This window comes from Rutilus rutilus, assembly GCF_951802725.1.
Source record: "Rutilus rutilus genome assembly, chromosome: 24".
NCBI lineage: Eukaryota > Metazoa > Chordata > Actinopteri > Cypriniformes > Leuciscidae > Rutilus > Rutilus rutilus.
Window position 1 is genome coordinate 5482485 of NC_140228.1, and position 25511 is coordinate 5507995.

Below are 25511 nucleotides of genomic sequence, written 5' to 3' on the forward strand. Positions count from 1 at the left end.
CAGATCGTCTACACACTGAGCTCTGCTGCGCTCAGCACTATACCTCTACCACCATCTTCATCATCCTTCTCTTTTTTCCGTTTCGTTTTCTTGAAACTCTTTCCTCTCACTCAAATCCTCACATTTTCCTTGTCTTTTCATCTCTTTCTCACACACTATGACTCTCCTCATTTTCTCTTATCTGTTCTTGCATACTCTATTTTCTCCTTCCTTTAATTTCCATCTGGCTTTCTGTGTCCTCAACATGAACACTTGCTCGTACAGTATGTCAAAACAACACGTGTGTATTGTAGGTAGTGATGATTTGGCATTTGTATAAATGATTTTTGAGTAAATATGATATGACACAAGTTTGTATTTAATGTCATCATATTAGTGTTCATCTCATTTGCTATAGTTAAGCTGTATTATTCTATATCACGGCTATTCGAGTCTGTTCCTGGACTGGAGGGTCACGTCCTTCAGGGTTTTGCTCTGACTCTAATTAAACAGACCTGAACCAGCTAATCAAGGTCTTCAGGATTACTTAATTACACACAACTGTTTGATTAGGCTCTGAACTCTGCAGAACACGGTCCAGGAACCAAATTAAACAGCACTTTATATGACTTGTAAATCTCCTACAGGTGAAACTCGAAAAATGTGAATTTCGTGCAAAAGTTCATTTATTCCAGTAATTCAACTTAAAAGGTGAAACTAATATATTATATAGACTCATTACATGCAAAGTGAGATATTTCAAGCCTTTATTTGTTATAATTTTGATGATTATGGCTTACAGCTTATGAAAACCCCAAATTCAAAATCTCAGAAATGTATTGCTGTAAGCAATAATCATCAAAATTATAACAAATAAAGGCTTGAAATATCTCACTTTGCATGTAATGAGTCTATATAATATATTAGTTTCACCTTTTAAGTTGAAATACTGAAATAAATGAACTTTTGCATGATATTCAAATTTTTTGAGTTTCACCTGTATATCACACACACACACACACATTATTTTTTAATAAAATAAATTTTAAGAAAAAAAAAGAAAATTATTTACAATAAATAAAAATTTATTTAATAATAAATAAATCATTTCATTACAAATTTATTTTAATTGAATCAGAATTTTATTTAATTAAATTAATATTTTAATATTTAATAAAATATGTAATAGTTTTTTAATATTTAAAAAAAAAAACGTTTTTATTCTATTTATAGAATTTACAAGGTCAATACTATATATATTATTGCTTTATTTTAATTTATTTTATATAAAAAAATAAAGTTAATAAAAATACATTTTAATTTAATAGGATTTTATTTAGTGTGTGTGTATATGTAAGCCTAATCATACACACTTGCCCTGAAGACCTTTAATTAATTGGTTTGGGTGTGTTTAATTAGGGTTGGATTAAAACTCTATAGGACGTGTGTGTGTGTGTGTGTGTGTGTGTGTGTGTGTGTGTGTGTGTGTGTGTGTGTGTGTGTGTGTGTGTGCGTAAATAATTCACAGATTATTGATTAGGTCATTGCCCACTGGTGACATGTCCATCATAAATATGAGCACATTCTCCTGGTGAACTTGTCACAGTGCAAGGACAGCAAGAATTATGCGGACACACACACACACACACACACACACACATGCACACTAACTCACCAGCGACGACTCCTGCCATATACAGCAGACTGATCCTCAGGATCCCATGAACCATCTCCAGAGGAACTCCAATCATCAGCTGGAGAAGAGCGTTGAAGCCCAACTGCTCTAACCTGCACACAAACACATCCAGAACGAGAGACATCAGCTGTTCTGGACGGCTAAACACAGACTGAGGAACACATGAGACTCTCATCAGCCTCAGAACAAAGTCAACTTTTGTCTCTCATCTTTTAAGCACTCAACCTTTCTAAGTTCCCCTGGAATACCTGACAGGATTGATCAGAAGAGCACTTCACATCTACTTCAACAGTGTCATTTTTCTTCATTAGAATTAGAGATTTGTGATGAAATTTCTTTGCTTTACAAACATATGTTAAGCTCTACAATATGTTTCTTGCATTAACGCAAACCGCATGTGGTGCATTTAAAGTAAACATGAATGTGAAATAGGGTTCACACTCACAGCCCATTTTACTTTTGTATTTCTCAGTTAAAAAAAAAGATATTCTTAGCGAATAATGTGGGCGGGAGCCGCGGGACCTAATTTAATCCATTAGGAATTCATTGCATGGTAAAAAAGTATCTCAATATGACATGATTGGAGGAGATGGGTTGAAAAATGGTTTTCATGACATCAGTTGATAAGTCAAATCATTTCAGAGGTGGAACGTTTTGATAAAAGATGACAAAGACACACTGTTTTCCTTAAAATAAAGTGCACAATAAGACCAGAAACATGAAGTTCATGTTGAAATGTAAAGCTTGTAAAACTCAAATAAACAGATTCTAAACATGGATAAACAGTTTATCCAAGGAACAGTTTCCAGTTGCATAATACAGCTGATACTCATCTATAAACGGAGATCTAAACGGAGTTTGTTCATCCGTCTACTTACCCAACATGCATGAACATGTAGCTGAAGAACCTCCAGATCTGCGCGCGGTGTCCGGGGTGATACACCAGCGGGCTCTTCATGAAATCCGGCTGGTAGGTTTGCAACACCCATTTATTGAGCATCACACCGTAACACATGAACACTATGATCTGGAACACACAAACACACACACACGTTCAACAGTCTTGACCCCGTGAATAATGACATTTATTGAGCATTTAGACAATATAAATCTTTAAAATGTTTGCATGTGTTCTATGAAGTTGAGTATCATATTTGATACAGTACATCAGGGCTTTTATGGCTCTTAAAGTATGATATAGGAGAATATGGAGATCACACTCGAGGAAAAACACCTTTGTTTTATTTAAAATATGCAGTTTAGTGCAGTTGTTATTTGTATTGCCAAAAAGTAAGATGAAATTCTGATCGCTTGTAATGTAAATCAATGATTGAATCAGACTACTTGTATAAAATGCATATGAGATTATATTTACATGCTTAGTTTTATGATCAAAGCTCTGTAGTGGAGGGGAGGGGGGGGTTAAAACATACACTCTTATACAATGCTGGGTTGTTTTAACCCAATGTTGGGTCAAATATGGACTAACCCAACGTTGGGTTGAAAATGCAATTTAAAAATGGACAAACCCAGCCGTTGGGTTACATTTTTAATGTAACCAATGCAATTTGTCAATTTTTTAATTGCATTTTTGTCCATTTTTGATTTTGTCCAAAATGCAATTTGTCCATTTTTAAACTGCATTTTTTAACCCAACGTTGTGTTAGTCCATATTTGACCCAACATTGGGTTAAAACAACCCAGCATTTTTTAGAGTGTATAACACAATGCAATACAATTATGATTGAGAGATGAACAAATAAACATTCCTAAAAAGCCTGATAGATCATATTTGATACATCTTATCATTTATTATGATTAAAAAAAAGAAAGATGTATGGATAATCAAGTAAACCTAAGTTGCTTCAGGCCAGTAAGTGTTCATCTTGAAATAATACAAAGATATTAAAGCTATTATGTTTACTTTTAAAATCAGTAAAGATTTCACGGTAAAAAAAGACATGTATACCATAACCTGAAGGGGGACGTTTTTAAAATGATGCCTTTTATTTGCTTAAAAAAGTGTGAACTATCAATCAGATGACAGAAGGCATGATTGAGTAACAGGCTTTTCAGAAAAGTTTTGATCATGTTGATAATTTAGAAATTAGTTTCGAATATGATACTGTAGGGTAAAAAAAAAAAGGTGGTTACACTTTATTTTACGGTGTCATTGTTACAGAGCAATTATATATTTAAGTACTGAGTAATATTAATTAAGTACATGTATTTACTATAGAGTTAGGGTAGGATTAGGGTTTGGTTGAGGGTTAGTTGCATGTAATTATGCATAATTAACTGTTAATACTATTGTAAGTACATGTAACAAGGACACTGTAAAATAAAGTGTTACCCAACCTTTTAAACTTTTTCTAAGAAAGTTTGGTTACACTTTATTATAAGGTGACGTAGTTACATTGTATTTACACAAATAAGTACTGAGTAATATTACATGTACTTACTATAGAGTTAAGGTTAGGGTTAGTTGTATATGCATAATTTACTGTTATTACTATAAGTACATGTAGTAACATGTAACTACGTCACCTCTGGTTCTTTAGAAAACCTACAGAATGGTGTATTAAAGAACGAAGAAACAAATGAGCTGATCTGATGAACCTATAATGCAACCTGAAGTAGAAAGAGCCTTAAGAGTTCAGTGAGTGTACCTGTACTATGGTAATGATGGCCATGAACACAGGAGGGGGGCAGATTCTGTTCTGATGGAAGTACCACCGGCGGTCCGTCTCACATGGCAGAATCTCGTAGGCCACATAGCGCACGAAGCGCTTGTACACGCCCAGCCCCGTCTCATCCAATAGGATCTCTCGCTGCAGTGTGCGACGCCCATTTGCAATGGCTCTGCGAAAACTACTGGAGCGCTTGCTGTTCAGCTGAGGGAGACAGAGCGAAGTGCTGTAATTTATGCAGAATGGCTTGCTTAACCTATGTACATCTGTTATAACATTTCGTGGCGACTGTACTGTATCTTACACACTTCATTAAATCATTAAATGAGAATGTTAACATAAAAACCTCAAATGCATCAACAGTAGACAACTTATCAAAGTGTCCTTTCCAGCAACCGTGGGCAAAAATGACACACAGATGTGCACAGTGTTATACCAACTAACACAAGCCTCCATCAGGGAAACACATGGCACTTAAAAAAATGCTTTAACTAAATAACCAAGTGTATAAAATACCCTAATAGGCATAACTAACAACAAAGCTTTTTTTTTTTTTTTTATTAAAATGTAAACAAACTTGATGAATCTTTCAAGGACTTCTGGTAATGCACCCTACATTAAGTATAAGGTATTAAAAGGTATAAATAAAAAACATGCATTAAATAATGTCATTTTATACAATATTTGTTATTAATTAAATTTATTTATATATTTTAATATATAATTATATAAAAAAAAAATTATATCTATTTGATTATTTCTTGTATTGTCTTTTAAAATAAATACTTTTTCACCATGTATGATATGATGGCTTACGGCTGGGTTAATCAATAACATATAGAATTTTTACATTAACATTTTTTACAGTGTATTTATGTGTGATTGTGTATATAGTATACACTCTTAAACAGACCTCACAATAGCCACATTTTAATATTTAATTGTTAAAAAATGTATTTACACTTTTTAATACCTAAAACATTATTTGACCAATAAATATATATGTACTTTCTTTTAAAATATATAATTTTTCACCACATATAATATGATAGCTTGCAGTTAATCAATTAAATTGAGAATTTTAATATATGAATTTTCCAATTATAAAATTCAGTGTATTTCCTTGTGATATATAATATATATAGACACTTTAACAGACCTCACAACAGCCACACACACACACACACACACACACACACACACACACACACACACACACACAGACATGACCAGTTTAATACTGTGACGTTCTTACAGATTATTCCATGTATGCAGGATTTCTCACACTCTCTTCTTTCTTTTCCCTGTTTCCTTCATCTCCCTCATGCCCCAGATTTACACTTCACCCAAATCCTTTTAAATTCATTGCTTTCTCTCCGGCTCAGTCTCAGTCTCTCTTCCTGTAGAACATGGTTTTAAATCAACGTATGTCTGGAATTCCAGCAACAGAAGAGTGCCATGCATCTTCGTATCATATTTCTGAACGAGTCTAGCTAGATCACCAAAACTGTCAACACAGAGCACCGCAGTCATGTGTGTGTGTGTGTGTGTGTGTGTTAGTGTGAATGTGTGTATTAAAAGAGCCTGCGGCAAAATTGATTCAACTGTCTGTGCCAGAGTGAAAACACTTACGCCCCCTCGTATCAAAAGTGAGGGAGTGAACAAGGTCCTGAGAGGAACACGGTTGGGTTTGTAAAGGAAGCACGTGGAGGTTCAGCAATTACAGAGCTGAGACCTGCAGTCTATTACTGACTGTGAGAAGAGCTTTTCATTCATGAACACACACACACACACGCAAACGGCATTCATCTGCTCACGGTCTCATAGAAATAACATGACAATCAAATATCACACTCGATATTTGTGCATCAGAGAATCTTTATGGTTGCATGAGCTCACATAAACACAAACACTCTGCAATGTGCATGTATGCGCAAATGTGTTTCTAAACTAGCACTAAACTAGCTAAATCGATACTTAAGTGCTAATTCGATCACTAGTTAAATGACTTCCAATACACAACATTGATCAAACTTTAGTCTCAGAGTAAAATAAAATAAAATAAATAAAATAAAACAGTATACACATACACTCACCTAAAGGATTATTAGGAACACCATACTAATACTGTGTTTGACCCCCTTTCGCCTTCAGAACTGCCTTAATTCTACGTGGCATTGATTCAACAAGGTGCTAAATGCATTCTTTAGAAATGTTGGCCCATATTGATAGGATAGCATCTTGCAGTTGATGGAGATTTGTGGGATGCACATCCAGGGCACGAAGCTCCCGTTCCACCACATCCCAAAGACGCTCTATTGGGTTGAGATCTGGTGACTGTGGGGGCCATTTTAGTACAATGAACTCATTGTCATGTTCAAGAAACCAATTTGAAATGATTCGAGCTTTGTGACATGGAGCATTATCCTGCTGGAAGTAGCCATCAGAGGATGGGTACATGGTGGTCATAAAGGGATGGACATGGTCAGAAACAATGCTCAGGTAGGCCGTGGCATTTAAACGATGCCCAATTGGCACTAAGGGGCCTAAAGTGTGCCAAGAAAACATCCCCCACACCATTACACCACCACCACCAGCCTGCACAGTGGTAACAAGGCATGATGGATCCATGTTCTCATTCTGTTTACGCCAAATTCTGACTCTACCATCTGAATGTCTCAACAGAAATCGAGACTCATCAGACCAGGCAACATTTTTCCAGTCTTCAACTGTCCAATTTTGGTGAGCTCGTGCAAATTGTAGCCTCTTTTTCCTATTTGTAGAGGAGATGAGTGGTACCCGGTGGGGTCTTCTGCTGTTGTAGCCCATCCGCCTCAAGGTTGTGCGTGTTGTGGCTTCACAAATGCTTTGCTGCATACCTCGGTTGTAACGAGTGGTTATTTCAGTCAAAGTTGCTCTTCTATCAGCTTGAATCAGTCGGCCCATTCTCCTCTGACCTCTAGCATCAACAAGGCATTTTCGCCCACAGGACTGCCGCATACTGGATGTTTTTCCCTTTTCACACCATTCTTTGTAAACCCTAGAAATGGTTGTGCGTGAAAATCCCAGTAACTGAGCAGATTTTGAAATACTCAGACCGGCCCGTCTGGCACCAACAACCATGCCACGCTCAAAATTGCTTAAATCACCTTTCTTTCCCATTCTGACATTCAGTTTGGAGTTCAGGAGATTGTCTTGACCAGGACCACACCCCTAAATGCATTGAAGCAACTGCCATGTGATTGGTTGATTAGATAATTGCATTAATGAGAAATTGAACAAGTGTTCCTAACAATCCTTTAGGTGAGTATATATATATATATATTACCGTTCAAAGTTTTGGGATCAGTAAGATTTAAAAAAAATGTATTGGTAATTTTTTCACACAAGGATGCATTAAATTGATGAATAAATTCAAAATCAAGAGTAAAGACATTTATAATGTTACAAAATATTTCAATTTTAAATAAATGCTGTTCATTGAACTTTCTATTCATCAAAGAATCCTGAAAAAATGTATCACTGTTTCCACTAAAATCTGAAGCAGCACAACTGTTTTCAACATTGATAATAATAAAAACAAATGTTTCTTAATCATATTAGAATGATTTCTGAAGGATCATGTGACACTGAAGACTGGAGTAATGATGCTGAAAATTACAGTATAAAACATATTCAATAGAAAACCGTTATTTTAAATCATAATAATATTTCACAATTATACTGTTTTTAATGTAGTATTACTGATTAACTAAATGCAGCCTTGGTGAGCATAAGAGACTTCTTTCAAAAACATAAAACAAATATTTTAAAACGTTTTTATTTTATATGGTACTGAAGCTCAGAAAACAAAGCAGAACATTTGTGGAGTTTACGTGTGACTCTTGCATGACTCAAAGTGAGTGCAGTCCATATCCGCAGTGCATGCTTATAATGCACACAGTAACACAACTGTGTTTCTCAGCAGACATATCCAAAAATCCTGGAAGTTGCATGTGTGCGTCTCACCAGTTCTATGAGCTCCTGGTAGCAGACGTGTCCGTGTTCGTTGCTCTGTACCAGCGCCAGCAGCATCTCCAGTTTACTGGGGTCCAGCTGTAACTCATGGTGCTCAGCTAGACTGGTGAAGTTTTCCACTGCTATGAAACCAGTCTGCTCTGGGTCCAGCTGAACACCAACAGAAAGAGAGAAGCAGCACATGATTAGTTTATACGCACACACATAAACATTCAGGACTAACATGCACAAAATAAACGTAAAATGCTCCATGTGCTTTGCATTTGCTTGTATATTTGTTATACAAAAACCATGTGATCAGAATGTAACAGTATGATTCAACATTACGCTAAGGCATAACTGGAATGACTCCCAGTGGGTGAGCAATGAAATCTTTTTGCAGTACATGGGTGAATCTGTGATGGATAAACATACAGAACGCTCTGCAACAGAATAACAGCAAGATGTCTTTATAGTGCATCATACTTGTTTGAGCAAGAAAAAGAGAAAATCCTGTTTTCCATGATATGACCTCTTTAACATGGATACACACACGGTTAGTTCGAGCAACTGCGGTTGTGACTCAAACGAAGTCATTCTGCACAATTCATCTGTCAGCTACACACACAAACACACACAGTCGAAGATTCTGTAACCATTACCGTGTGAGTGTGTGTGTGTGTGTAACTATCAGCCTGAAGCTTTTCCCCAACAGATCCAAGCAGGAAAGACAACCCAGGAGAACACAAACACGGCTATTTATGCTGTCTGAGTTTACTCTGAATTACTGCTGTATGCTATGTTTAAATTTCAGAAGACAGATGGGTAAAAGATGGGGTAAAAGATGTGGTAAAAGAGGAAAAGGAAGGGGAGGAAGAAAGGGAACACGGTAGGAAGAGAAAGGAAGGAGACTAGGAAATTAAAGGAAAGCAATGGAGGAAAATTATGTAAGGGATGGAAGGAAGGAAGGAAGGAAGGAAGGAAGGAAGGAAGGAAGGAAGGAAGGAAGGAAGGAAGGAAGGAAGGAAGGAAGGAAGGAAGGAAGAAAGAAAGAAAGAAAGAAAGAAAGAAAGAAAGAAAGAAAGGAAAATGTGAGTAAATTAAAGGAAAGGGATGGAAGAAAAGGGCAGAAGGACGGATGGACAGACAAATGGATGTAAGGAATGATGGAAGTAAGAAAATCAGGAAAGAAAGGTAGGAAAATCAGGAAAAAAATAAAGAAAAGATAAGGAAAAGGAAATAAGGAATGAAAGTAAGAAAGAATGAAATGTGGGAAATGAGTAAATGAAAGGAAAGGGAAGGAAGAAAAGGGTGGAAGGACGGACTGATGGATGGAAAGAATGAAAGAAAGAAAAGAAGGAAAATTTGTGGACATTAAAAGAAAGAAAAAAGTAAGGATAGAGGGAAAAAAGGAAAGGAGGGAATAAAGTAAGGAAAGAATGAAAGGTAGTGAAAGGAGTAAGAAAGAAAAGAAAAATAATGTAAATGAGGGGAAATTAAAGTAAAGGGAAGAAACAACAGACGGAAGGAAGAAATGGATAGAAAGATAGAAAGGACGGAAAAGGGAGGAAAGGAAATACATTTTAATGAGGGGAAATAAAAGAAAGAAGGGAGAAAATTATGGAAAGAAGGAAAGGAAGAACTGACAGATGGATGGGAGAAATGAACGAATGAAAATAAGAAACGAATAAGGAAAAAATGGATGGAAAGGAAGAAGGAAATGAAAGAAAGGAAGGAAGGGGAGGGAAAAGGAAATAAAGGGAAGGGAGGGAGGGTGGAAGTAAGGAAGAGAATGAAGAAAGAAAGAAAGAAAGAAAGAAAGAAAGAAAGAAAGAAAGAAAGAAAGAAAGAAAGAAAGAAAGAAAGAAAGAAAGAAAGAAAGAAAGGAAAATGTGAGTAAATTAAAGGAAAGGGATGGAAGAAAAGGGCGGAAGGACGGATGGACAGACAAATGGATGGAAGGAATGATGGAAGTAAGAAAAGAAGGAAAGAAAGGTAGGAAAATCAGGAAAAAATAAAGAAAAGATAAGGAAAAGGAAATAAGGAATGAAAGTAAGAAAGAATGAAATGTGGGAAATGAGTAAATGAAAGGAAAGGGAAGGAAGAAAAGGGTGGAAGGACGGACTGATGGATGGAAAGAATGAAAGAAAAGAAGGGAAAATTTGTGGATATTAAAAGAAAGAAAAAAGTAAGGATAGAGGGAAATAAGGAAAGGAGGGAATAAAGTAAGGAAAGAATGAAAGGTAGTGAAAGGAGTAAGAAAGAAAAGAAAAAGAATGTAAATGAGGGGAAATTAAAGTAAAGGGAAGAAACAACAGACGGAAGGAAGAAATGAAAAAGGAAGGAAGAAATGGATAGAAAGATAGAAAGGAAGGAAACGTAGAAATTAACGAATGAAAATAAGAAAAGAATAAGGAAAAAAAGGGATGGAAAGTAAGAAGGAAATGAAAGGAAGGAAGGGAAGGAAGGAAGGGGAAGGGAAGGAATGAAGAGAGTGAGAGAAAGAAGGAGAGAAAGAAAGAAAGAAAGAAAGAAGGAGAGAGAGAGAGAGAGAAAAGAAGGAAGGAAGAAAGAAAGGAAGGGAAGAGAAGGAACAGAAAAAGAAAGAAAGAAAGAAAGAAAGAAAGAAAGAAAGAAAGAAAGAAAGAAAGAAAGACAGACATGCAAACTAATAAGTGATCTGCTTGGCTGTAATGATGTAGACACAGACAGGAGAAAGAGGAAGAGAGAATGTGAGGGGTCTGTTTAATGAGTGGAGGATGAAGGATGGAGGGATGAGAGCAGCAGACACATGTGGAGAGAAGGATGGAAGTGAAAGAATCATTTAGCGAGGCGATTCAGCACATAGAGCCGCTGCCGTGTCACCATGGTTACAAATTACCAATGTCACCATGAGAAAGACTGACAGTGTGTGTGTGTGTGTGTGTGTGTGTGTACACCGCCAGCGACTGATCTAGTTCTGTCACCTCACACCACATGATCATGTACACCAATCACCAATAAACAAGCGTCACAACACACCACGTTACAACCACAGCTCTAGCATGTAAATACCATGATATCTGAACACAGTAATCACTAAAGTGTGTGTGAACAACATCTGTTTATTATTACAGCTGTGCCAAAACATCAGGCCAGCGTCCGGGGTCACGGCGCTGAGCTCAGTGCATCTGATGGCCTGGTCATTGATTACATGAGCGAGAACAAAGCCTGTCGTTCGGCTAAATGTGCTAAAAAGAGCCTTACTGTTGCCATGGTTTCCGATAATACACACCATATGGCTGAGCGCAGAAACATCTGAGCAATGATATGGTGTTAGTAGTAAAATATGTCAGCTTTCTCATCACAAATGATCTTAGTTTTACACTGTAACCCTTACAAAACAGCACCGGGGCGGTACCACCATGAATACCATGGTTTGTGTATTTTGAAATAGAAATCTATTAGCAATTTAGATCGTTTGATCTGGAAATTAGATATATTGAGATCTCATTTTGAAACTTTAGAGGAGACACTTTACTGGGGTGTTTTTCTCAGGAGAAACATCTGAGAACCAGGAGGTCAATTCAAGTTCTTTTCTTCCATCATTTCATCTGGTCATAGAGGAAGAGTCTTAGAGGACGAGCCGCTGCTGTTTTATGCTAATATAATGCTAAATATGGTGCGGCAATCCAACTATCAACTGCCCTCTTTCTCTCCGAACAGCTGGTGCCAAAGAAAATACTGCTTACACACACACACACACACACTCACAATATCACACTCACTCACTCACTCACTCACTCACTCACTCAGAATATCACACACTCACTCACTCACTCACTCACAATATCACACACACACACACACACACACACACACACTCACTCACTCACTCACTCACTCACAATATCACACACTCACTCACTCACTCACTCACTCACTCACTCACAATATCACACACTCACTCACAATATCACACACACACACACACACACACACACACACACACTCACTCACTCACTCACTCACTCACAATATCACACACACACACACACACACACACACACACACACACACACACACACACACACACACACACACACACACACACTCACTCACTCACTCACTCACTCACTCACTCACTCACTCTCACACACACACACACACACACACACACACACACACATACACACACACTCACACACACACACACACTCACTCACTCACAATATCACACACTCACTCACTCACTCACAATATCACACACACACACACACACACACTCACTCACTCACTCACTCACTCACTCACCCACTCAGAATATCACACACTCACTCACTCACTCACTCACTCACTCACTCACACTCTCACACACACACACACACACACACACACACACACACACACACACACACACACACACACACACACACACACACACACACACACACACACACTCACACACTCACTCACTCACTCACTCACAATATCACACACTCTCACACACACACACACACACACACACAACAATCACAAACTTACTTATACACACACACTCGATCAATCACTCTTACTCACTCACTCACTCACACACACACACACACACTCACACTCTCTCATTCTCTCACTCTCACATACCGGTACACACACATACACACTCACTCACTCACACACACACACACACACACACACACACACACACACACACACACACACACACACACACACACACTGACTCACTCACACATACTCTATCACTCACTCACTTTCTCACACACACACACACACACACACACACACACACACACACACACACACACACACACACACACACACACACACACACACACACACACTCACTCACTCACAAACACTCTCTCTCACTCACTCACTCTCTCACACACACACATACATACACACTGACTCACTCACAAACACTCTCTCACTCACTCACTCACTCACTCACACACTCGCAAACAATCAGATTTTTACACCTTCTGAGCAAAATGTCAACTGTGCAAAAGTTCCTGTCACGATGCTACAGTGTTGTGAGTGGTTGCCAGGGTGTTGCTATGCAGCTGCTAAAAATACTCATCTATCTGCTTTTCAGATTTCAGCTAATGATTTTATCATTTTTAATATGAAAATGAATGCGTAAAAGTGAACAAAACAATAGTGTTAGCAAATATGTAGAATATGAACATTATAGGATCCACAGTATAGGACAGACCACAGTCGTCGGTCACATGACAACATCATCTGCAGTTATACAGTCGGGCTCCAGAAGTAATAACTCATAATTCATTTTCTCTATAGGGAAACTTAAGGTTAGTAACTAAAGCAATTGCGATGCTTACCTTCACAAGCACCACTCACTAAACTCCAGTCGGTGAGAGAAGACACTGTGTAACTCAGTCATTTAGAGCTGTCTTCCATTAATTCAGTTTATCACACATTGCGTTGAGTGTGTGTGTGTATGTGTGTGTGAACTGTGTGCGTGTGCATTCGAGCCAGAAATAGTCTGAGCTCAGCACTGCTTCCTGCAGCAGAAAATAAAAAAAATCATAATAAACTGAAAGGTTAAGCATCTTGCCTTTACACAAACACACACACAGTGGCTGCAACACACTCACACCATATGTACACGAACACACACACACCCACACAACACAACAAAACAGTCAGGCATCGTATCCGTCTGAGAACACACTTACTGTACACACAAAATCAGAAGCACGGCACATGTGAAAACATATGAAACACACCCACACAATACCAACACAAACACACACACACACACACACTGAACTGATGACTGTGTGTCCCTCGTCCCCTGAAGGCAAAGATCAATTCTGCCCCTCCGACTGAATGATTGCCTTTCCTATCCATCAATCAACCTAATCTCACAGCATCAGCATAGATTAGACAACAAAATCAAACACACACACATTCACACACGCACACACACACTCTGATATTGCCTGATATAACTTCCAGCATCCTCAAATTATTGCTTTAGAAATACAGTGTGCATTTACAATTCATGTACAAGCTCTTCTAAGTTTTATGAGAAAACACACTTATTATATGACTGATTATTCAGAAAGCAGCAGTGGATATATGAAGTGGCCACAAGGGTTCCTAGATGGTTGCCGGGCGTTGGCACTGTGTTGAGAATGATTTTACACACCTTAGATTAATACTTATAATAAGGGGAGTGTTCAAAACACTAACTCGGTAAGTATGTGCAACAATACCAACATCACACATTAGTTACACTCTAAAATATTTTGAGCTGCTACATTGTTTGGCGGGTTAATGAATTAAAAAAAAATATTCGGATTATTATAATCATTATTAAGTAATTTGGAGAATGTATGAATGATGCATATTATTATTATGCATCATTCATACATTCTCTAAACTAACTTTATTCAATTATTCTATATTAAACTAACTGTATAGATAGATAGATAGATAGATAGATAGATAGATAGATAGATAGATAGATAGAATCTGGTTATTAGTATATATTTTTTAAATAGTTATTAAATAATTAATATTATATAAAAGATGAAGTATATAAATACTGATATTTATATAATTTAATTTTATATATAGTAGTGCTGTCAAATGCGATTAATCACATCTAACAAGATTGTAAATAGTGTATATATATATATATATATACAGTATGTGTGTGTACATACACACTGTACATACACACACACACACACACACACACACACACACACTGTATATTATATATTTACAAACCGTTATGTTAGATGTGATTAATAACAATTAATAAATATATTAGTGCTGTCAAATTGATTAATTGCAATTTATATATATATATATATATATACAGTATATCAATATTTACATACGTGTGTGTGTTGTATTATATTATGTATTATTTAAGGGAAATAATCAGTAAAGAGCACAGAACTGATATCACTGCGGATGAATTATCAATGCAAAGCAGACATAAACCAAGACCAGAGAGCGAGACCTTTATTCACACACCTTAAAGCCTTACATTTCTGTCAGAGGAGCTGCTTTTGCTCCTAAAACTAAACCAATTAGCATATACTCATGCATATGTATTCAAACAAGCTGTTGTCCGAATCCTGACGAATTTTGAGTGCAAAATTGTGCTGCCAGGACTTGGGAAGAGCTTTCAAATGTTAGTTTCGCCAAGAAAACTCAGTGAGAAGAAGCACTTATCCAGCCCATCTGAACATTAACAGCTCTTACAGCAAACTCTGGAGGACTGTTCGTCAGAGCTCTTCCTGAAGCACTGTACAGTGTGACTGACCTCACTGTATTTCTTCTGTTCCTGACGGGATAAATAAGTCATGTTTTTGCACACAAACTGATTGTAACCTGCCAGGTGGTAACAGAATGTGGTATCTTGTCATTTCATGCCTAAACATATTTTCATATTTCTTGGTGTCTGCTGCTTACACTAAATCTCTTGAAGTGCTCTGCTCTTTTCTGATCAATGGCGACTTCTTTTGAGTGTTTCTGAGAGTTTCCCTCCTTTCACTGAAGGAATGTGGATGGACTGGACGTTTGTGAGCGCACGGCTACTCAGAGACAATCTGTGTTATTAAAAGCATCGATGAAACTGAACTGAAATATCAATATCAACATTAAAATGACCAATAGAGTTCAGTGCCCGGCCACTTTCTCAGCGGCGTTGGTTCGGAAAGTATTTTTTCCATTCACTTCTCCCATAAGTCTTCATTAAAGCGTTATAAGCCAATCAGCAACGATGTAAATCAGTATTTTGAGAGTATAGGGACTTTTTGAGGCGTGTTGCTTGTTTCGACTCTGATTGGTGGAATTTTCTGTACAGCATCATGGGTAATGTAGTTTTTCCACCATGAATTCTGCTGTTAAACATGATTATTTTCACACTAAGTTGAAACGATGGGGGCTGACGGCTTCAACAGAAATAAATTTGATTTGAACAACCTTGTGGCTCACAGTAGGGCTGCTTTTAAAGGAAAATAAAATAAAAAAATCAATTTCCCAATGGAGAAAATGAAGTGTGTGAAGAATTTACCGGTAACTGAAATGGGCTGAATTTAACAATCAATATTGTGAAAAGACATAATGATGTTTAATTGAACTGATCTAAACGGAATTGAGTTGAGCAATCTATACTGTTAAAAGTGCTAACGAGTCAAACTGACCTAAGTGAACTGAACCGGATTAATCTGATCTGAAATTTCAAGTCACCAAAAAAAACACACACACCCAAAAAGCTGCATCGCCACATCCTTGGATTTAATATCTGCCAGTTGCTGCTTTGAAAAATTATATAGGAACATATATCATACTGAAATATAATACTTTTATTCAGCAAGGATGCATTAAATTGCTCAAAAGTAACAGTAATGACATGTATAATCTTAGAATGATTTCTGAAGGATCATGTGACACTGAAGAATGGAAAAATGATGCTGAAAATTCAGCTTTGATCACAGAAATAAATTACATTTTACACTATATATATAAAAAAAAAAAGGTTATTTTAGCAGTATTTTTGATCAAATGAATGCAGCTTTGGTGAGCTTAAGAGACTTCTTTCACAGACATAAATAGCATGCATGTAAGTGTAATTTCCACATATCAGTACACAGAACCAAGCGAGTGTCGAGCATCTTCAGTAGCAGTGTTGGTGTCTAGTGTACTACTACCAGAGTAACAGCCACTGACTGAACATGAGGACCTCTCTCAGTCACACACACACACTCCTGTACTCATTCATTCCAACTGTCCGTCTCGCTCCATATCGGCCTAGAAACACATGCACACACATGCACATCGACGCACGGGAGGATGCAGTAACCATAGCAACCTGCTGCTGCTTACCTGCTCTTGTATGAGCTGAAACAGAGAGCTTCTATCCATATACTGGGCCCTGGTGCACACACAGCCACAAAAAGAAGGACATAGGGGGATTTCACACACAGAGACACGTCCACACACACACACGTTCGTCCGTCTGTGCGGCACGCCTCCCCAACGGGGACAGAGACCCCTTGCACACACTCTAGCGAGGGCCAGTGGTGTATCTGCAGGATTCCCTCCAGTGAGGTTTGGTCCGGCTTTGGTTGATCCCAGACGGGTTAAAATCCAAAGTCCCAGTCAGCATCCAGAACCCATAGATCTTTGTGACACTTTTGCACCCGCTTCCATCCAGCAAAAAAAAAAAAAAAAATCACCTTCAGCTTGCAGTCAATGCACTTTCTGTCCCTTTCCTTCCTCTACTCTACCCTTCCGTCCCTCTCCGCTCGCCCGTCTCGTTGTGCTCGTGTCGCCTTTACCTATGTAAATCTCTCCCTCTCTCGCCCTCTCTCTCCTCTGTCCTCCACAAAGACTGTACTACCTGAATACCAATGAAGGAGGGGAAGGAGGCGGCGGTCTGCGGCCAATCAGAGGCCAGGGGGGCGTGTCCAAAGAGCTGCAGCTCTCCATCTACCCTGCAGGAGTCTTAAAGAGAGACTAAACACACAAACACACATTCACTGCAGTGCACACACACACACACACACACATACACACACACACAGCGCAAGCGCACTCAGGTTTCCTAAATCAGACATTTATCACACGCAGCAGATACTACAAACCCTAAAACATGCTGTTCAGTCACAGCTTGCGCTTGTAATATCCCGGTGATGACATACATATACTGAAACACACTAATTACAATATCTCTGAGGACTGTTTAACTGTGGTAATAAATGCAAATATGAATCTCTAAAGTCCAAAATGCATCCGTGTTATTCATGTAATCTAGTTGATTTTTTTATGGCAGCCTTATGTTATGGAACGTTTAGAGGATTATTATCATCAGTGGTGCAAAAGTGTGGGATTTAAAAAAGAAATATATTAGGTTTGCATATGATTATGATGAGGATCTGGTCTGGCTAGCAGTGGCACTGACCCCTCGTGTGAATATACTGCTCTTCTTGGATATCTGGGTCATGATTTTAACACAGTTTGTTTCAGATTGACTCAACTCAGACTAGGAAGCAGCCAAACTGGTAAAAATTTTTTAAAAATAATAAAAAAATCTTTGCATTAAGCCTGTAAAAAAATCTCAACAGATTTTCACCCGAGGCTAAACAGGCTGTGCAGATTTTCTTATTAGACACAAGACTGTATGACAATACGCTCTAATTGTTGGTGATTTTAAAGCTCACAATGATTTGATTTGACATACAACAAAAAAATATATAATTATTTAAATATATCCATTTTTTTTACAAATATTTATATCAAAGTATACAAAAAATATATATATATATATCTAATATAGATTTTTAATTATTTTTACATAAATATATTTCCTCATTTTTTTGTCCATTTTAATATAATTGTAATTTATAAAAAATATAAAAATATACTATATATATCTAATATAGATTTTAAAATATATTTACATAAATATATTTCCTCGATTTTGTGGATATATATATAGGAAACATATATATATATATATTATATATATATATATTGTGTGTGTGTATATATATATTGTGTGTATATATATATATATATATATATATATATATATATATATATATATATATTGTGTGTATATATATATATATATATATATATATATATATATAGGAAAATAAATAAAAAAAACTGAAAAAATATGCTGTTTATATACTTAAAAAAAGAAGTGTTAAAAACGATACTTTTTGCCGAATGGGTTTCTGTAGCACAAACGGTTTGGGACGAGCTACACACCAAAATCACTCAGTGTTAGGGGTTTATTCAAATCTCTAACCCTAATTATGAACAATGTCGTGATGCCAGTCTCAGCAAACACCACTAACCATCACAACAGATTTTAACCTGGAGCTAAACTGACTGTGGAGATGTTCTTCTCATACAGAAGTGTTTATGACAACACGCTCTAATTGTTGGTGATCTGACAGCTCACATGGAAACAAAAACACTATCTTGCGAGTTCACCATTTCCTGGTCTCTTCTAGAACGAACATAAGCCCGAATTTTGATTATACGCTGATCATGATCATCTTTATGAATATGTCTGGTGTCGATTGAGACTGCTGTAACACCTGGCTGGTACATCTACAGCGTCTCCATCAGGTGTCACTGTGAATCAATGACGCTGACGGACACTTCATCAACTAAAGAGTCCATTTGTGACTTATAATATTCATTCTTAATCTTAATGATACTCGTGTGCTATCAATCCATTACTGGCCTCATGTTTATGAACTTCATGACCTTCACGACTCTGGTAGCGTAATATAAGACAGACAGTACTGACCTTGATCAATGAGCATAAATCTGTTTTTCAGAGGAAGTATTAATCAATATATTTTTCCTGCATGTAATCACATTAGCCCGCTGACTATGAGGTGTGGATTCAAAGTGCATCAGCAAAATTGCCACATTTAGATTATTTATATGCATATTTTTTATTTGTTGATTTGTAAGCAAACTAATTAAATAAAATATATTGTTAGAGCCAATTAGAGAGGGAAATTATAATTTTTTAATATCCTATATGCCTCATTTACACACACACAGTAATCGCTGCAGAACAGAGCAGTGCTGCCCTCTCCTGCTCAAACTTATACAAGTCATTCTCTACACACCATATAGGACACAAAGGACTTTTATTGCACACTTGCATGCACACATTTCTCTTTCTGGACATTTTAAAGACATATAAGTATGACGCTGATCAAATCAAAGTCTTCAACCCAATATCCCCTGATCAATTCACGATATTAAATGATCCGGGTCCAGTGCATTACAAAAATCTTTGAGTCCTTTATAATACTGCTTTCTTCAGTCTGTTCTTATATATACTATTGTTTGTGTCATATGCCTATTCTCAATCTGTATTTTACCTGCTGTTAACTAACTTTTAACAGACCTGAATTGATATGACTTTGTGCTTTATGTTCAATTCCATAACATATAATGCACAAAACCATATCATTTTAAAAGAAAACATTTGTATATAGAAAATTGCACTTTTGTCATGTAGATATAAGCCATACCGTATTTAACAGGTAGCTCACGCGACGACTGCCTTATAGTCTGATGTCATGCAGTGATGTAAGTGCTCATCTGCTACAGATCTGCCTAGATAGGAAATAAAATTAAAAAATGTTAATTGCAGCATATTAAATGGCAAAATACAATAATTCTGACATTGTGTGGAGGAAACTACAGTATTCAGTGGTCAGTACACTGGGTTATTATTGCCATTACAGTAATATGGCAATATTACTGTAGTAATATTAGAGTAATAGAGTAAATATAGGCCTAATAATGAAAAATGCATATATGTAAATATTTCCAGGAGCAGTTTTTTTCTAGTCCTACTGTTATTATGTCAACATGTGATATGTGCATCTATCTATCTATCTATCTATCTATCTATCTATCTGTCTGTCTGTCTGTCTATCTATCTATCTATCTATCTATTTATCTATCTATCTGTCTATCTATCTTATATACATATGATATATTCATCTAATTGACATGGGTTGAGTGCACAGACTGAGGGAAGGTGCTGTTTTTAGCACTAGACACCTGCAGACATCTTACACTATGTCACAATGTGAAGCTGTACGTACAAGCTTGTATCAAACACACACACACACACACACGGGAATGACAGTGACAGTGATCACAGGTGTGCGTCATGTGCACTGAGCTTAATACCTAGGCTACTATGATGTAATTCTGTTACAATAATCCAGTGCAAGTGTAACAAAAGAAGCCATATCTTTAAGAGTCCATGGCTGTCTAGCAGAAACTAATAATCAATATTATTATAAAAAAGAAAAAAAAGAAATAATGTTCCATTTTGAATGTTATTCGTGAGAGAAAACTGCCTGCGCGCAAGAGTTAAAGCGTCACGCGCTCAAACTTGAGTACAAAGTTCAAATAGAAAGGCTATTAATCTGGTTCATCAACTTAAGTTAAATTACAAATATGTAGTAGTCCAATTAAAAGTTGTGTAAAGCGGGCTTACAATAGATGTGAACAGAAAACCCTGAAGTGAAGAGATTCAAGATGGCGTTCTGACTGAAACACCATCCAGCCTGAAAATGTGAATAACAGAACAAGCAGGAGCGATAGAAATATAACTGTGCATCAGCCCGATAAGAGCCTGAACTAAATTGATGACTTAATAAGTGAACAGTGGGAAAATAAGGGAAAATAAACCGACGGGATACGCGCTTCCCTGCCAAACGGAGAGATAACAAAAGAATGCGCGAGCGTTTAAAGCATCCAGCCCAGTTTGATCAGTCTTAATATGTTTATCGGATCCATAACGCACAAACCACCGGGAATGCATACACAGATCGATATGGTCAACCTGACCATGGTACCGGTGGGTTCTGGTCGGTAAAGCTGGTCTTTGGGTCGTTGGCAACTTTCCTAACATCCGAGCTCTTCTCCTAGAACACTCAGCATAGGAGCTGCTTCTTTATATACTATAACGTTTTACTCGTTTATATCTATAGCTCATACATTACACCGACACCCCTTAAAATGTGTGAATATGACCCACAATATGAGAGCCACTTTATTTCGCGCACATTTAATTTATAGAAGGTTTAACAATAAATAATCGGAGAAACGTCACGCGGACTCAGTGGCCAGACTGTGTTAGTTCGTCAACTACTTCAGCTTATTAAAAACGAAAACGACGTTTTATATGAATCAAACCCACCCTGTCCTCCAGTGTGTTGATGGGGCTTTCATATACATTCGGTGTTTTCCGGCTCGGTTTCGTTGTTTTGGGCTATTTTTACGCGAATTCTGCAAAATCCATCACCACGCTCGCCGGTTTGAGCTGATTTTCAGGGAAAAAAAGTTCATGGCGCAATGAATTCAGGCTAAAACGACACACGCACATGAAGCCCAAAGCCTCCCCTCTCAGACCGTGGCGTTGGGAGGGTCGGTATCAAACGAGTCCGGCTGAATTCGGCCTCAGTTCGAGGAGGAAGAAACACAAACCAGCCCGCGCAGATTTCATGGAAGCCCGCTTGATCAGCTGCTGGCAGTTGGTGTTCTCAATCACGTCCGCGTGGAGGCTTCATATATAGTACAGGCGCACTTCGGCGAATAATATACACACTTTCAACGGCACTCTTTTGTAGCTTATTTGAATAAATATTTTAATTCAAAACTAAACAAAGACCAACGTTTGACGCGGAGGTAATTTAATCGGCTATCACTAATTTTTAGCAGCTCCTCAAGAATTTCCTCTCACTTTCTCGTGAAAGAGTTTTTGACAGTTGTGTTTTTTTTTGTTTTATCTGAAATCCTCTAGGATCGACCATGGCTGAGACGGCAGCTACCCCCGCATCCAGGCCCAAGAAGGCGAAAAGCTCCAAGAAATCGGCGTCGCATCCCAAATACTCTGACATGATCAAAGCGGCCATCGCCGCCGACCGGAGCCGCAGCGGCGCGTCGCGTCAGTCCATCCAGAAGTACGTCAAAAACCACTACAAGGTGGGAGACAACGCCGACTCACAGATCAAACTCGCCCTGAAGCGTCTGGTGGCCGGCGGGCTCCTTCGCCACACCAAGGGCATCGGAGCTTCGGGATCCTTCAAACTGGCCAAAGCTGACGACGTCAAGAAGCCCGAGAAACCCAAACCAGCAGCCGTGAAAGTCAAGAAGCCAGCCAAAGCCGCTGCCAAGCCCAAGAAAGCCCCCAAGCCCAAGAAAGTGGCCAAATCCCCAGCGAAAACTAAGAAAGCAGCCGAGAAGAAAGTGAAGAAGGTGGCGGAGAAGAAGAAATCGCCTGTCAAAGCCAAGAAAGTTGTGAAGAAGGCGAAGGTGGCCAAACCTGCCAAGGCGAGCAAAGCCAAGAAGGCGAAAACGGCGAGACCCAAACCCAAAACATCGACCAGGAAAACGGGGAAAAAGAAGTAACGTTAAAGTGAATTCCAACCGACCGGACTGATATCGGTGTAAATAAACTTTTTGAAGCAAATGTTTTTTGGTATATTGTTATTTTTCTAAGGTCTTTGTGCGCGGACTTTTACAGCGTGTTTCTCCAGAAACTTTTTTTGTGCGCAATTGTGACTCTATAAAGAAGATCCGAGACATCGAAACGGCTTAACTATTTATTTTTTAATTTTTTTTTAAAAAACTTCTTTAAGTTGAACTGTTGCACACTATTATTATCATCCTCATCCAGAGACATACTAATTAATTTGCCAATTAGATATGTCGATAGAAGATATATTCTTATTTTAGGTCATTCTAGGACTGTGAAGAACAATAATAAAAATGTCTTTGTATGAAGAACGGTGACTTATATGATGACGATGTACAGATTCAACTTGTGACGTGGACTGTTGTAATCTAGCTCCATTGCTGTCCATACTGTGCATCAATAAACTTCTCTCATTTGAAAAGCTGTAGTTTTGTCTGGTGTTTTCATGGAGTGCGAGCAGATTAAACGGGTACTATGACACTCTGGTCCCGCGAGAGATGGGGGTCTTCAGGGACCGCAACCTCCAGTTCATCTCAGAGCGAAAGGTGAAGCGCATCTTCGGGTTTGACACTTTGACTCACTGCTGCCCCCGCGGTCTCATCGGGGAACTGCACCTGTCAGTGTCATGCTGGGGCAAATGCAAATGGTTTGATGACGTTAATGCGGTGACACGCAGGGTCATTGTCGAGAAGTACAATCCAAATGAAAACAATGAAAACTGAAAGAAAAAGTACATTGAAAAAAAAATGCCAATATTAGTTTTAGTTTGATACACAGCATGTCACATGATGATAAAATAGTTTGAAGTGCTACATATTCTTTTCTTTAAAATAGTTCAAATAAAATAAAATGTACCGAAACTTATTCTTAAGTATAAAACACACACACACACACACACACACACACACACACAAAAAACTAAAGATAACAAAACCAGTTAGTTTAACAAAACTAATTATAATTCTACGATATACTATTTTGAACATATAATCTTCATAAACATAAACATTCATTTGTGATATCGCATGACTATTCAAGTAAACTCCAAAAACAAAGTGATTAAAAAAGTGCATGTAAGATAAATGTGCTTTCCCTTATACATTTACAGTAAAGTCCGAGACCTCAATCCAAAACTGAGATTTTTTTTTTTTCAAATAATCCTGGAAATATTAGGCTTTAAAGGGGTGGTTGAATATGATTTCACTTTTCTAACTTTAGTTAGTGTGTAATGTTGCTGTTTGAGCATAAACAACATCTGCAAAGTTACGACGCTCATAGTTCAGAGCAAAGAGAGATATTTTCTTTTAAAGAAATTGCTTTTTAAGGACTACAACAAGCGGCTGGTAGAGACTACAGGACATTCCTCCCGGGTTAGTGACATCACCAACCCTAGAATTTACATAAACCCCGCCCCCGGAACACGATTTATAGATTATCAAGACAGAATATGCTAATCAATGACTAGAAGATACTACACATAAGAATATAAGATACATAAATTCATCAACTGACCATTCAGAAATGTTGTCTACATGTTGTCACTTCTTCTTGAGTCTCTCCATCATTGTCTGACTTCAGTTTGAACATAAAAGGCTAAAAGTTTTTGACATTTTCAGTGCATGTGTGTGTGAGGTAAAAGGACATGAGCTCTTGTAGCTCCGCCCCCTGTGCCGGGAGCAGCAGCTCATTTGCATTTAAAGAAACAGACACAAAATGTGCGTTTTTGCTCACCCTCAAAAAGTGACTTTAACATGCTATTTAAAAATATCTGTGGGGTATTTTGAGCTAAAACTTCACATACACACTCTGGGGACATCACAGACTTATTTTACATCTTGTGAAAAGGGCATTATACCACCCCTTTAACATTTTTGAAACAAATTAAAATCACATCATGTTGAAATATTTCAGATTTCTGTCTCTAGTCAAATGTAAATATCGAAGTGACACTGTACAGATGGTCAGATTTTCTTTCTTCCACTGAAGCTCAAGATGCTCTTTAGAGTTTAGATCATCATAAATCAAGCTGGAGAACATGATCATCAGGTTTTGTTATTAAACACTTTACTCAAAAGGTATAATTTATCTCAGATGTTCGGACACCCCTGTATAACGTATAGACGTTATATCT

The 25511-nt window shown here is 37.6% G+C and overlaps 2 protein-coding genes across 3 annotated transcripts in view; one reads left to right on the plus strand and one right to left on the minus strand.

The window, feature by feature from the left end:
- Window positions 1-20589, minus strand: part of rhbdl1 (rhomboid, veinlet-like 1) — a 28229-nt gene extending 7640 nt beyond the window's left edge. Inside the window, exons 1-5 of one of the 2 annotated variants that reach the window (XM_084399116.1) lie at window positions 17230-17894; window positions 8374-8532; window positions 4345-4569; window positions 2554-2702; window positions 1655-1767 (exon numbers count right to left, since the gene is read on the minus strand). In XM_084399116.1, coding sequence (XP_084255242.1) covers window positions 1655-1767; window positions 2554-2702; window positions 4345-4569; window positions 8374-8532; window positions 17230-17268 — 685 coding nt within the window. In that variant the 5' untranslated portion in view covers window positions 17269-17894. Of the gene's footprint in view, window positions 1-1654; window positions 1768-2553; window positions 2703-4344; window positions 4570-8373; window positions 8533-17229; window positions 17895-20414 lie in introns of those variants that run through there. The other variant, XM_084399117.1, reaches the window with a different exon arrangement.
- A 1434-nt stretch (window positions 20590-22023) lies between these two features.
- h1-0 (H1.0 linker histone) lies at window positions 22024-23801 on the plus strand. The gene is made up of 2 exons (XM_084398229.1): window positions 22024-22590; window positions 22706-23801. The coding sequence occupies exon 2, from the start codon at window positions 22714-22716 to the stop codon at window positions 23311-23313; it is 600 nt and encodes a 199-aa protein (XP_084254355.1). The 5' UTR covers window positions 22024-22590; window positions 22706-22713; the 3' UTR covers window positions 23314-23801.
- The last annotated feature ends 1710 nt before the right edge of the window (window positions 23802-25511 follow it).